Source organism: Ranitomeya imitator, chromosome 6, assembly GCF_032444005.1.
Source record: "Ranitomeya imitator isolate aRanImi1 chromosome 6, aRanImi1.pri, whole genome shotgun sequence".
Classification (NCBI taxonomy): Eukaryota; Metazoa; Chordata; class Amphibia; order Anura; family Dendrobatidae; genus Ranitomeya; species Ranitomeya imitator.
In genome coordinates this window covers 201,886,403-201,898,725 of record NC_091287.1, presented here as the reverse complement: position 1 = coordinate 201,898,725, position 12,323 = coordinate 201,886,403, and the positions used below count along the sequence as shown (strand labels likewise).

At 42.9% G+C, this 12,323-nt stretch overlaps 1 protein-coding gene across 3 annotated transcripts in view; it reads right to left on the bottom strand.

Moving 5' to 3' along the window:
* Positions 1 to 518: 518 nt before the first annotated feature.
* LOC138642334 (protein Shroom4-like) overlaps positions 519 to 12,323 on the bottom strand; it is a 1,359,201-nt gene continuing 1,347,396 nt past the window's right edge. For 2 of the 3 annotated variants that reach the window (XM_069730433.1, XM_069730434.1), the window contains one exon: positions 519 to 2,230. In XM_069730433.1, the coding sequence (XP_069586534.1) occupies positions 1,982 to 2,230 (249 nt within the window). In that variant the 3' untranslated portion in view covers positions 519 to 1,981. The remainder of the gene's footprint in view (positions 2,231 to 12,323) is intronic. The other variant, XM_069730435.1, reaches the window with a different exon arrangement.

Sequence of the window (12,323 nt, the reverse complement as noted above, 5' to 3'; positions counted from 1 at the left end):
TTTTATATGGTCTAATACACATTATCATTATCGGATACCCTGTTTAACACAAAGGAAAAAATGAGTTGTTAAACGCTTCTGAAATACCATGAATTTTCTGCATTTTTAAAATCCTGTGAGTAAAAATTTGCCATATTCAAAGCTTATTCACCCGAAAATGCCACAAAACTCCACAAACAAGAGCGTTTTGTAAGAAGTTTTATGATTTTCTAGACGTCTGTTCAGACTGTGTTTAACCTAAAAAATGCAGTTAAAAATAACAAATTAAAAAAAAATGCTGCAAAATGCAGTATGTGAAATGGCCTAAAAAACGTTTATCCAGTGGACACAAACATTTCTGAACACTGAAACCTATGTAAGGCGGCTGCCTAAAGGTTGGCTCCCGTATCGGGATTTCTGAAATGTCTCCAGCTAATGCTCATTCTTCATACTGTGCACAATGTCAGACTCTCATTTTGTAATCTGTGGATATTCATCTGGACATGCACTGACAAACGTATGAAAATTAATCTGTTTTTCATAAAAAATAAGACAATTTATTTTAATCATATTATCATTCGAACATCTGACTTGCTTTAAACATCAGCTGCAGTTACATGTATAGAGGGGTGGCTGCAGAATTCACTACATAGGTTGGAGCCCTGAGGACCTGACCAGGGGTGGCTGCAGAATTCGCTACATAGGTTGGAGACCTGAGGACTTGACCAGGGGTGGCTGCAGATTCAGCTGCATAAGAAAGAGCCCTGAGGAACTGACCACAGGGGTGGCTGCAGATTCAGCTGCATAGGAAGGAGCCCTGAGGAACTGACCACATGGGTGGCTGCAGATTCAGCTGCATAGGAAGGAGTCTTGAGGACCGGACCACAGGGTGGCTGCAGATTCAGCTGCATAGGAAGGAGCCCTGAGGATATGAGCAGAGAGGTAGCTGCAGAATTAGCTGCATAAGTTGGAGCCATGAGGACCCGGCCACAGGGGTGGCTGCAGATTGAGCTGCATAGGAAGGAGCCCTGAGGATCTGACCACAGGGGTGGCTGTAGATTCAGCTGCATAGGAAGGAGCCCGGAGGATCTGAATAGAGGGGTGGCTGCAGATTCAGCTGCATAGGAAGGAGCCCTGAGGACCTGACCACAGGGTGGCTGCAGAAATAGCTGCATAGGACGGAGCCCTGAGGACCTGACCACACGGGTGGCTGCAGATTCAGCTGCAAAGGAAGGAGCCGTGAGGATCTGATTACAGGGCTGGCTTCAGATTCAGCTACATAGGAAGGAGCCCTGAGGATTTTACTGCAGGAGTGGCTGCAAATTCAGCTGGATAGGAAGCAGCCCTGAGGAACTGATCACTGGGGTGGCTGCAGATTCAGCTGTATAGGAAGGAGCCCTGAGGATATGAGCAGAGGGGTGGCTGAAGATTCAGCTGGATAGGAAGGAGCCCTGAGGATCTCACCACAGGGGTGGCTGCAGATTGAGCTGGATAGTTAGTTGCAGTATATGGCACTTTCCTAAATTTGTGCAAAAAGGATTGGCCTTCGTCAATCGATGAAATCAATCTTCACAATTAGTGAAGTCCAGTTGAATATTTAGAATCCCACATAACATGTAACATGTAAATGTGTAAAATAGCTATAATACTACATATGATGCTAAACAGAGGTTTCATACAACATTTTCCAGTTATAAGCATATCTATCACATAAAGAGAAGAAAAAAAAAGACATGTCTGAAACACTACAGTTGTTAGTTCGGATTGCAAGGAGGAGTCTAAAGATCCAGTTACAGGAATCCATGAAGGAATGAAATATTTCTTTGAATGACTAATGTTAGAAATGAAACGTATAAGCAGTGATCACGAGCAGTGATCATTCCCAATAATAATAAAGTACACTAGAGAGTTGTGCTCCTTGAAGCTATCTCTGATAAGCATTAAACACTGATATAATAACACGTGACACAACCTCTACAACGTCATTTGACCATGAAATCATTTACAGACTTTCCCGCAGACATCTCAGCTGTTCTTCCCCCAAACGAATCTTATCTTCCAGCTCTCGCTGTTCCACAATGAGAGCGGAGGTCATCTTGACATAGTGGAGGTAGTCCTGGAGCTGCTCATCATTCAGGTACTTGGATATTGTCTCTAGAACAACTTGCTCTCTCCGAGTGACGTGGACCTTGAGTTCTTTGGCGTCCTCCAGTTGGTCTGTCAATTGTTTTTTCTTGTCCAGGAGATTAATCTGTACACGGCAGAAAACAAACTGTAAGATATAAGATCTATGTTATCTCCTATACAGTTGTGAAAAAGTATCTGCCTCCTTTCTGATTTCCTATTCTTTGCATGTTTGTCACACTTAAATGTTTCTGATCACAGAACAAATGTAAATATTAGACAAACATAATACAAGTAATCACAAAACACATTTTTTATATGTAGGTCTTTATTTTAAAGGAAAAAATTAATCCAAATCTACAGGGTCCTCTGTGAATAAGTAATTGCCCCCTAAACCTAATAACTGGTTGGGCCACTCTTAGCAGCAACAACTGCAAACAAGCATTTATGATAACTGGCAATGAGTCTCTTATGACGCTCTGGAGGAATTTTAGCCACTCATCTTTGCACAATTGTTGTAATTCAGCCTTATTGGAGAGTTTCTGAGCATCAACCGCCTTTTTAAGGTCATTTCACAGAATCTCAATCGGATTAAAATCAGGACTTTGACTAAGCAACTCCAAAGTCTTAATTATATTTTTCTTAATCCAGTCTGAGGTGGACTTGCTGGTATGTTCTGGATAATTGTACTGCTGCTTAACCCAAGTGCTATTCAGCTTGAGGTCACAAACAGATGGCTGGACATTTTCCGTCAGGATTTTTTTGTAGACAGCAGAATTCATGGTTCCAGTTACCACAGCAAGTATTCTAGGTCCTGAAGCAGTAAAATAGCCATGTGCCACCACACTAACACCAACCCATTTTACTGTTGGTATGAGGTTCCTGTTCTGAAAAGCTGTATTACTTCTATGTCAGATGTAATGGGAAATAAACCTTACAAAAAGTTCAACTTTTGCCTTGTCAGTCCAAAGAGTATTCTCCCAAAAGTCTTGGGGATCATCAAGATGTTTTCTGGCAAAACTGAGACTAGACTTTATGTTCTTATTGCTCAGTAGTGGTTTTCATTTTGGAACTCTGCCATGCAGGCCATTTTTGCCCAGTCTCTTTCTTATGATGAAGTTATGAACACTGACTTTAACTGAGGCAAATGAGGCCTACAGTTCTTTTGATGTGGTTGTGGGATCTTTTGTGACCTCCACTGGATCCCAATTCTCCAACGAATCCAATTCAAACCACTAACACTAATCTACAAAGCCATCCACAACCTGTCCCCTCCTTATATTTCTGAACTAATCTCCCAATATCTTTCCTCACGTAATCTTCGATCCTCCCAAGACCTCCTACTCTCCTCCACCCTTATTCGTTCCTCACTTAACCCTAGAATGCATACCTGGGGCCTCGCAGGCCTGCCAGGTTACTTGTTTTCTATTTTCTGTAAAAGTACTTTAGTTAGAATTTTGAAAATCTAGGTAATGCTCAGGTATATAGTTGTTAGTAATTTCCAGATATTCATATATGATGAAGAGCAGGGTTGAGCGACCTTTACTTTTATAGGATCGGGTCGGGTTTCACGAAACCCGACTTTTTCAAAAGTCGGGTCCAGTGAAATCGGCCAATCCTATAAAAAAGTCGGGGTCGGGGTCGGCCGAAACTCGAAACCCAATGCAGTGCATTGGGTTTCCAATGGTTCCCAGGGTCTGAAGGAGCGGAAACTCTCCTTCAGGCCTTGGGATCCATATTTAAATGTAAAATAAAGAATTAAAATAAAAAATATCGCCATACTTACCCTCTGACGCGCCCTGGTACTAACCGGGAACCATCCTTCCTTAGAATCAGCCTTCCAGGACCTTGCGGTGACGTCGCGGCTTGTGATTGGTCGCGCGGCCGCCCATGTGACCGCTCGCGCCACCAATCACAAGCCGCGACGTCACCGAAGGTCCTGGAAGGGCTGATTCTTAGGAAGGAAGGCTGCCGGAAAGAAGCAGGGCGCGTCTGATATAGAAGGGTTAAAAGTTTGCCTTTAACTACCTTGCCTTTAAGTGCCTTTTGCCTTAAAGTGTTAGAATTACTAGAATCTGTTGACTCAGTAGTCTGACAGTCTCCTCTTCAAGGAGACTGTACTTCTTATCAGTGTATGTTCTCAAGAGTCAGTACAACATATTCTGGGTTATGGTAAATAAAGTATGACCCTGGGTGATGGTGTGGGCTACATGAGTTACATTGAAATGCATTATGTGTAAATGGTATAAAATATTGCTTCTTACTCTATTACTTCAGATAAAAGTGACTTGCTCACAGGATATGTGTGAGGTGTCTTTTTGTCTCCAAGCGCGCTTGTAAAATGACGGGCGTAACTCCACAATTTGGTCTCACTGGTGATCTGTAAGCTGACATTTGGGTCAGAATGAAAAACAGCTACAACAGTTTTGGCGCCCAACATGGGGCCGTGTATCCAGCTTATTCGGAATCCGTATGGGGGAGCTTCTGGGAGATTGGCATGCAAAACACCAGCTGCAGCAAGGTGAGAAATATTATTCTTACAAACCTGTTTTGCACTTGCAATCTCTCATCTGGATCTCTCCATACCTCTGGGTAAAAGGCTGCGAACATGGTTCAAAGAATCCACATCACCAGTGAGTTTTGTGTTTTGTCTATTTATGTCCGTATGAGAGTTGAATAATAGAGTTATAAGATGATAATTGTTATCCGTATCATTTGTCAGTATCCTAATTGGTTGTGTATTTGCGTAGTGTGTAATACAGAGCTGGGATAGACTCTGTGCAGTGTTGTTATTTTGGTCATTTTGGATTGGCAGTACATTATATGAAGCTGTATTTTGTATTAAGGCCGTGGTTTTTGTTGTTTGGCCTTAAAGTGCTTTCAGAGTGTCAGTGGACACTGCTGCAGTTTTTGTTATATAGAGTTGTGTTAATTCCAAAGTGCAAAATAGGCAGGCTGTGTGAACCTTGTATGTAACCTTGTATGTATGTATGTCTATGAGAACCTCTGAATGAGATGACAGGTGAGTAAATGAGTATACGGAATAAACATAAATCCCTGATTGATGAGGGGTTCCGTTAGGTGTGGTCCTCTGTATGTGACAGAAGACATTATTCAGCGCAGGTTGAGCTGAATTAGATGGAGTGATTGAGATAAGGGATTTTCTTCTTGTAAAAATCAACTGAAAGTGAAAGGAAAAGAAACAACAATCCCTGAATGAGCATGTATGTATGAGTGATCACATAAGTATCATTACTTATCCAACTGTTAATTGTCCAGGATGAATGAGTTGTGGATATTTTTAATGTACATTTAATTTACATCTGAGATTCAGTGAAACCCGTGTTATGTGTGGTTTGACATTGGATAGGTTTCTATATGTCTTTTGGCCGGACGCGGTCAGAATCAGCTTATTCAAGTTATGCAGTGATCTGCCTGTATAGAGAAACTGTTTTTAATTCCGAGAGAATGAATGTTTTGTAGAGATTAAGTCTGAAAACTGCTGCATTCTGTTTCTGTGTGTGTAAGACAAGCTCTTATCTGTGTTTACACTTGATGGGAGGGGCGAACCCCTGCGCGCATTGTTTTTGATTTTCTCCTCCTTGTGATGCGGGCCAGAGAAAGGGGGGTCCATGCAGCTGCGCTGAAGAATATGGAGCTGTGCATATTCTGTCCTTGGTTCAGTACGCGCTAAGAAATTTGTGTTTAAAGCAATAGTACTGTATGTATTGAAGTAGAAAGAAATATCGTAAGTTCAAGTTGGAATTTGAAAGTGAAAAGAGCTGTGCCTAGTTTTAGAGGAAGCTTGTAAGTGATTGAAAAGATTGGTAAAAGATTCACCTGCTTCAAGTTGAGTGATTGATATAGCAAATTGAGGATCAGCAGAGGAGGTAGCCAACTGCACGGCTGATGTAATAGGTGGTGTAACCTGCTACAGTCAGTCTACGGCAAATTGGTGGTGTAACCTTGCCGTTCCATGGAGCTGTGCTAGCCAGCTGATCTACCGAGTGGTAGGTGGTTAACCTGCTCGCTAGAATCCTTTAGGTCTACCTGGTGGTATAGGTGGTGTAACCTTTCCCGCTAAATCTTGACACTCACTCTGACTTGTCACGTGTTGCAACCCTGGTTTAAGGCAAGGCACACTAAAAAAAGGGCATTTTTAGAGGTGAGTGTCTGAGCGGATAAGTTGAAGCCATGGGCAACTTATTCTGTGTGCAGTCAGGGCCCCCAATGGGATCCAGAACCGCTATAGAGATTGTAAAAGACAGAGAAGGAAAGGAAGCAGTAAAAGATGTGAGACCAATATTGAAACAGGCAAAAATGCCAGTGAGTGGATGGATGTTTGGATGTTCAAAAAGGCACAGACAAATGAGGAAAATAGCATGTGAATAAATGGCATCTGAGAGAGTGCAGCAGGACGGAAGTAAGGTGTATTATGAATGTTTTGATGCTTAAAAGTCCGACTATGACCGACACATTACTGCTACGGTCATATCTTTGTATAACCAGAGACCAAGACAAGACATATGGACTTGTAAACATTGCGGTCAGACAAACCCAGACTGGAGAAATACTTGTATGATCTGTGATGTAATCAGGTAGTGTAAGACAGATACAGGAGTATTATCCCTGGAAGCCCTCTGACTAGCTAGCTACGCTAAAATGATTGGCTGACCCTGAGAACAAACCTTTCCCATTTTACAGACAAAGACAATATGATGGACGTATAAGTGCACCTGAGCAGACCTAGAGAGTTGGTGAGCACCAAAGCAGGTGACGTACTAGGATGCAAATTAAGACTTTTACAGATGTGACTAAAGGACAGAGAGTAGATATGTACTCTGGACGGTTACAGCTGAAATGGGCAGACATGGGGTACAGTCCAGTAAACCCACTCGATGTTAAAATATTGGTAAATACATTCATTGACGGTATGACAAAAGGCTTATGAGACGCAGTACAGACAGCCAGACCTAAATGGAGAAATGTAGATCCAAAGACCTCCAGAAGATTGCTCAGGAGTTGAAGAAACTAGGACGATAAGACGACGTGTCATGTATGCTGGAGTACAAGGAAAACAGTAGAGACGTAGTAAGGGACCTAAGGACTTAGAAACAGTGAAGTGCTGGAATTGTGGAGAAAATGGACACTCAGACAAATCTCCACCTCCTTCACCTTCAGACTAGGAAACTGACAACCCAGCGACAAATGTGTGCCCTGTTCTTGTCCCCTCCGGACCTGGTCCTGCCTTGATGACCACCATACCAATACTGGGAGGGAAATAGACAGAATTCTTGACCGACACTGGGGCAGCTGGGACTAGTACACAAAGGCTTGATACTGCCAGACATGATTACTGACGAGACTGTGGAATACGTGAGGGTAGGGGGACAAGCGACTGAAGCCCCTATGACTAAACAAGAAAAGACTAGAGTCACGAGACAGCCAAGAGGTGCTTACAAACTTATTGTTAGTGACAATACCCCTATGAATTTGCTGGGAGCAGAGTTGAGTGTGTGCACTATACAGTGCTCTCCTGAGGGTATTACAGTCGCAAGTCCACTTTCATATAAACACTTGTGGCAGAGGGACGCCAGGGTCTTCCACGTGCACATTATACCACAGGTAAATCATGCCCTATTGTAGTTACACTTAATTCCATTCATTTGCCAGTTTTAGTAGTTTCCTTACACAAAGATGGTATAGTTACTGTGTATTTCTAGGTTGTCTTCATATGATATATAGTTTTTTAGCCATTCATTATATTGGCTCAAACCATAGTCACTGTTTATTTGTCTTTTCCAGTTCTTATACCTTATCGCAAGCAACTGGCATTGATATTTGGCATTTTTCAAATCCCTTCTTTTTGTATTTGGAACTGTTAGTTATGGATTTATATAGGGCTGCTACTTTCTTAGAATAAGCTTGTGCTTTGCTGTGGCCTATGACATTGTGCTCCCCCGTTTTATGACTCAGTATCTTTCGTAATTATATATATATAATTTTCTTTTGGTAACATTTTGTGAAACAAATTTAGTTTTTTTTAAGGGGTACTCTACCCAATCAAATACGGGTATAAATATTTGGACATTAATGTGTGACTTATATAAACACTTGTGTAATATTGCAGAAATGGTGTATATGGCAAGAGTAGTGAAAGTAACACCTGACACCAGAATGTCTGAGGACAGGGAAAAGAGTCAGGTACCAGACACCGTTTGGGCAAGGGGAAAATCTGATATGGGTCGGCTGCCCATTCCCCCTGTCATGATAAATCACGAGAAGTAATCACTCCTCTTTGGTTAAGGCAATACCCCTTAAGTCTAGTCAAATCAATGGCCCTGAGCAGGAATATTAAAGAGTATGTTAAGGCAGGGGTTCTAGTGCAGAGATATTCCCCCTGCAACACCCCTTTGTATCCCATTAAGAAAAAAAAGGACCCAAGGGTTCCCCTGACACTTACAGAATAGTTCATGACTAACGAGCTATTAATGATGTTACAGTGAGTGTGACCTCAACAGTCCCTAATACACACACCGTACGGTCACAAATCCCAGCGACATCCAAATGTTTCACAGTTATTGATTTGGCAAATGCATTCTTCTCTGTACCACTGCACTTTGACTGTCAGTATCTCTTGTCTTTCACTCACGAAGGTAAACAATACTGTAGGACGGTCCTCCCACAAAGGGGGAAAGAACTCCCCAACCATCTATTCAACAGCGATGGTAGGGATTCTTGAGCAGTGGCAACCACCTCATCCACAGATTGTACTATTACAGTACGTGGATGACCTCTTGCTCTGCTGCCCGGACCAGATGTCCGGAAGCTACAGTTTCCTTGCTGTGTTTTTTTTTTTTTTGGCAGAAAAGGGTTGCAGAGTCTCACGTGATTGCAAACAAAAGGTGACATTTTTAGGACATTGTATTGCTGAAGGTACAAGACACCTGACTGAAGACAGAAAACAGGCAATACAAATCTCCCTTTACCCAGGTCACACCAGCATCTACGCACTATTCTAGGTTTGGTGACCTACTGTAGGCCTTGGATAAGGTCTGCTTCACAAATGATGCACCCACTCTATGACTGTTTGCCATCAGAACCCTACAATCTCACTCAAGAAGCAATTGATTTCCTCCACTCTCTCAAGCTGCTCATTGTGTCAGACATTCCAAACTATGATCAGCCATTTTTCTTATTTTGCACAGAGCAGGGTGGACATGCTATCGCAGTACTGACACTACAACATGGAGAGAAACAGAGACCGATAGCTTACTACTTAGCACAATTAGACCCCATGATTAGAGGGTCTTCTACATGTGTACATGCTGTAAGAGCTGCTGTATTACTGAAAGGCATGTGAGATCACACTGACTTTTTCTTTTTGACAATTTGTTCCCCACGTGACATTAATGCCATACTCGTACAAGTTCAACCAAAATACCTGTACCCGGGCCTCCCATGGATAGGCAGATCAGACAGATCAGACTTGAATGTGCTCTAATACTAATTCCTGAATATGTCACCCTCAAAAGACGTAATGTTCTGAATCCAGCCACTCATCTGCCTGTGGATTCAGAAAAGGGGGAATTGGTGACAGCATTGGCAGGTGGGAAAGAGAACATGACATGACGTTGACATGACGCACGAACATGACTGCATAGGAACTGATGAGTCAGGAGACAGTGGGTTTTACATATGTTCGTGGGAAGAAAAAAACCTGTTCCTAATGCATATTTTGAGGTTTTTTATTTTTGTAGATGGCTCCAGATACCACGAGAATGGGCGACTCTACATTGGATATGCAGTAGTATCCTCACATGAGGTAATCCGAGCTGAACCACTCGCTCCTCACATGATGGTGCAGGAGGCAGAGTTGAAGGCACTCACTGAAGCGTGTAGAGCTGCTGCAGATAAAGTCGCTAACAGTTACACAGATTCAAGTTGTGCATGGGGAACATCCCATGATTATTGCCCTATTTGGAGAAGCAGAACGTTTCTTACATCAGCCGGTCAGCCCATTAAAATTGCAGAGCTGGTGAAACAATTAGTGGAGGCATTGACGTTATCAGTCCAGGTTGGCATCGTCAAGGTAAAAAGCACACACGGACGGTGACTCTGTGGAGGAAAAGGGCAACAGAAGGACGGACGAGGCTGCTAAAGTAGCAGCAAGGCGGCCTAGGGAGCAGTGGATGGTGGCGGGGAGTCAGCGTATTCCAGCCACACTGAGCCTAGATGTCCTGAAATCCCTCCAGCTGCCCAAACAGAGAAGGAACACTGAGAGAATGGGAGCTGAGCTGAACTCAGAAAGAGTATGGGAGAATCAGGATAAATCGTATATACCAAGATCCCTGCTCCCAATCATGGCGCAAGCAACACAAGATGCCTTCTGGATCGCTCCTGGTTTCAGTTACGCAGCCGCAAAGCTCGTACGGTCATGCCTCATCTGTGCACAGCACAACCCAGGTAAAACAGTAAAAATCCCTAAGAAAGCGACACCCAGGCCTCTCTACCCGTTTCAGAGACTGCAGACTGGCTACATACAGCTACCCAAGGTAGGAGTGTGTGAAAAATATCCTAGTATGTGTAGATCTCTTCTCTGGTTGGCAGGAAGCCTATTTTTGTAAAATGTGCAAATACTGAAGCAACTGCAGACAAACTAATGAAAAAAAGTGATCTGCAGGTATGGTGTCCTAGAAACCATAGACAGCGATAGGGACACACACTTCACGGGACAAATAATGAGGGAAGTCATGCAGGTCCTGTGAGTATAGCAAGCATATCATGCACCATATAGACCACAAAGTAGTGGGAAAGTGATGAGACTAAATGGGACACTTAAACTGGAAAATCAAAGGCCATGGCAGACAAAGGAAAGAGCGGGGTAGAGTGTTTGTCTCTTGCACTCTTTTCAGTCACACACACTCCAAATAGAAAGACAGGCTTGTGTCCTTTTGAAGTCCTGTTTAGTAGTTTGCCAGAGGCTGGTCTGTACTTCCCACAGGTGCTACAAAAGCAACACGGTGCTATGACAGCCCATGTCCAGGCCTTGCAGAAAAGAATTAATGTGGTGCATAAACATGTGTTTTCATCCATTCCAGATACTAATGCCAGTGCAGACGTACATCAGCTGAATCCAGGTGATTGGTGGTCATACACAGACACGTGAGAAGGAGCCTAGATCCACGGTTTGACGGCCCGTTTTAAAGTCCGTTTTAAAGCTGACCACATTCCCCTTAGGGAAACTTGAGGTAAAGCCCACCTGGATCCTTGCCAGTCACTGCAAAAAGATCTTTTCACCAGCAGAATGACGGTTCTCCTAATCACCTTGCTGGCAGTGGTAGGATGTTTGCACCTTACAGAGACACTGGATAAACAAACTTATTCAACATCTTGCTTTTCTTATAAAAGACGCGGAAGGACAAAAACTGCTGGACTGTTGGATCTGTGCACACAGCCCAGTATCTGCAAGGACTATGCTGTACTTAGCCTTACCCCAGGAGCCAAGGAAGGTATTAACACCACACTGCATGCACAAGTGAGACTTGGACTCAGATTTTTGTGGTTCATTAAGGCTCTTAATGAGACTAATACAATATAGAGACTCCTTTTTAAATCCAGCAAATTGGCTTAGCGGCCTAGCGGGATGGATTATTTTTGGTATTTTACAGACTTGTATGCAAATTTTGTTGCTTTGCTTATTGTTTTATGTAGCCGTAAAAGCGCTAATATATATATTACCTAAGCTATGGAATAATGTAGGTGTAGAAAAAAAGCTAAGGCTGAACCTTCTGTAGTGTATCATAGGCCCTGTATGGCCACTGTTGACGGGGGAGGTGAGTGTCCACACTGAGGGTGGATGGGTGAAGCAGGTAGGAAGTCCCCTTGTGGGTACTAGACCCATGAGACAGTAGCTCCTTTGTGGACATCAGCTGACCCCGTAGCAGAGGTTATACCATTTACAAAAGGGGGAAATTGATATAGAAGGGTTAATAGTTTGCCTTTAACTACCTTGCCTTTAAGTGCCTTTTGCCTTAAAGTGTTAGAATTACTAGAATCTGTTGACTCAGTAGTCTGACAGTCTCCTCTTCAAGGAGACTGTACTTCTTATCAGTGTATGTTCTCAAGAGTCAGTACAACATATTCTGGGTTATGGTAAATAAAGTATGACCCTGGGTGATGGTGTGGGCTACATGAGTTACATTGAAATGCATTATGTG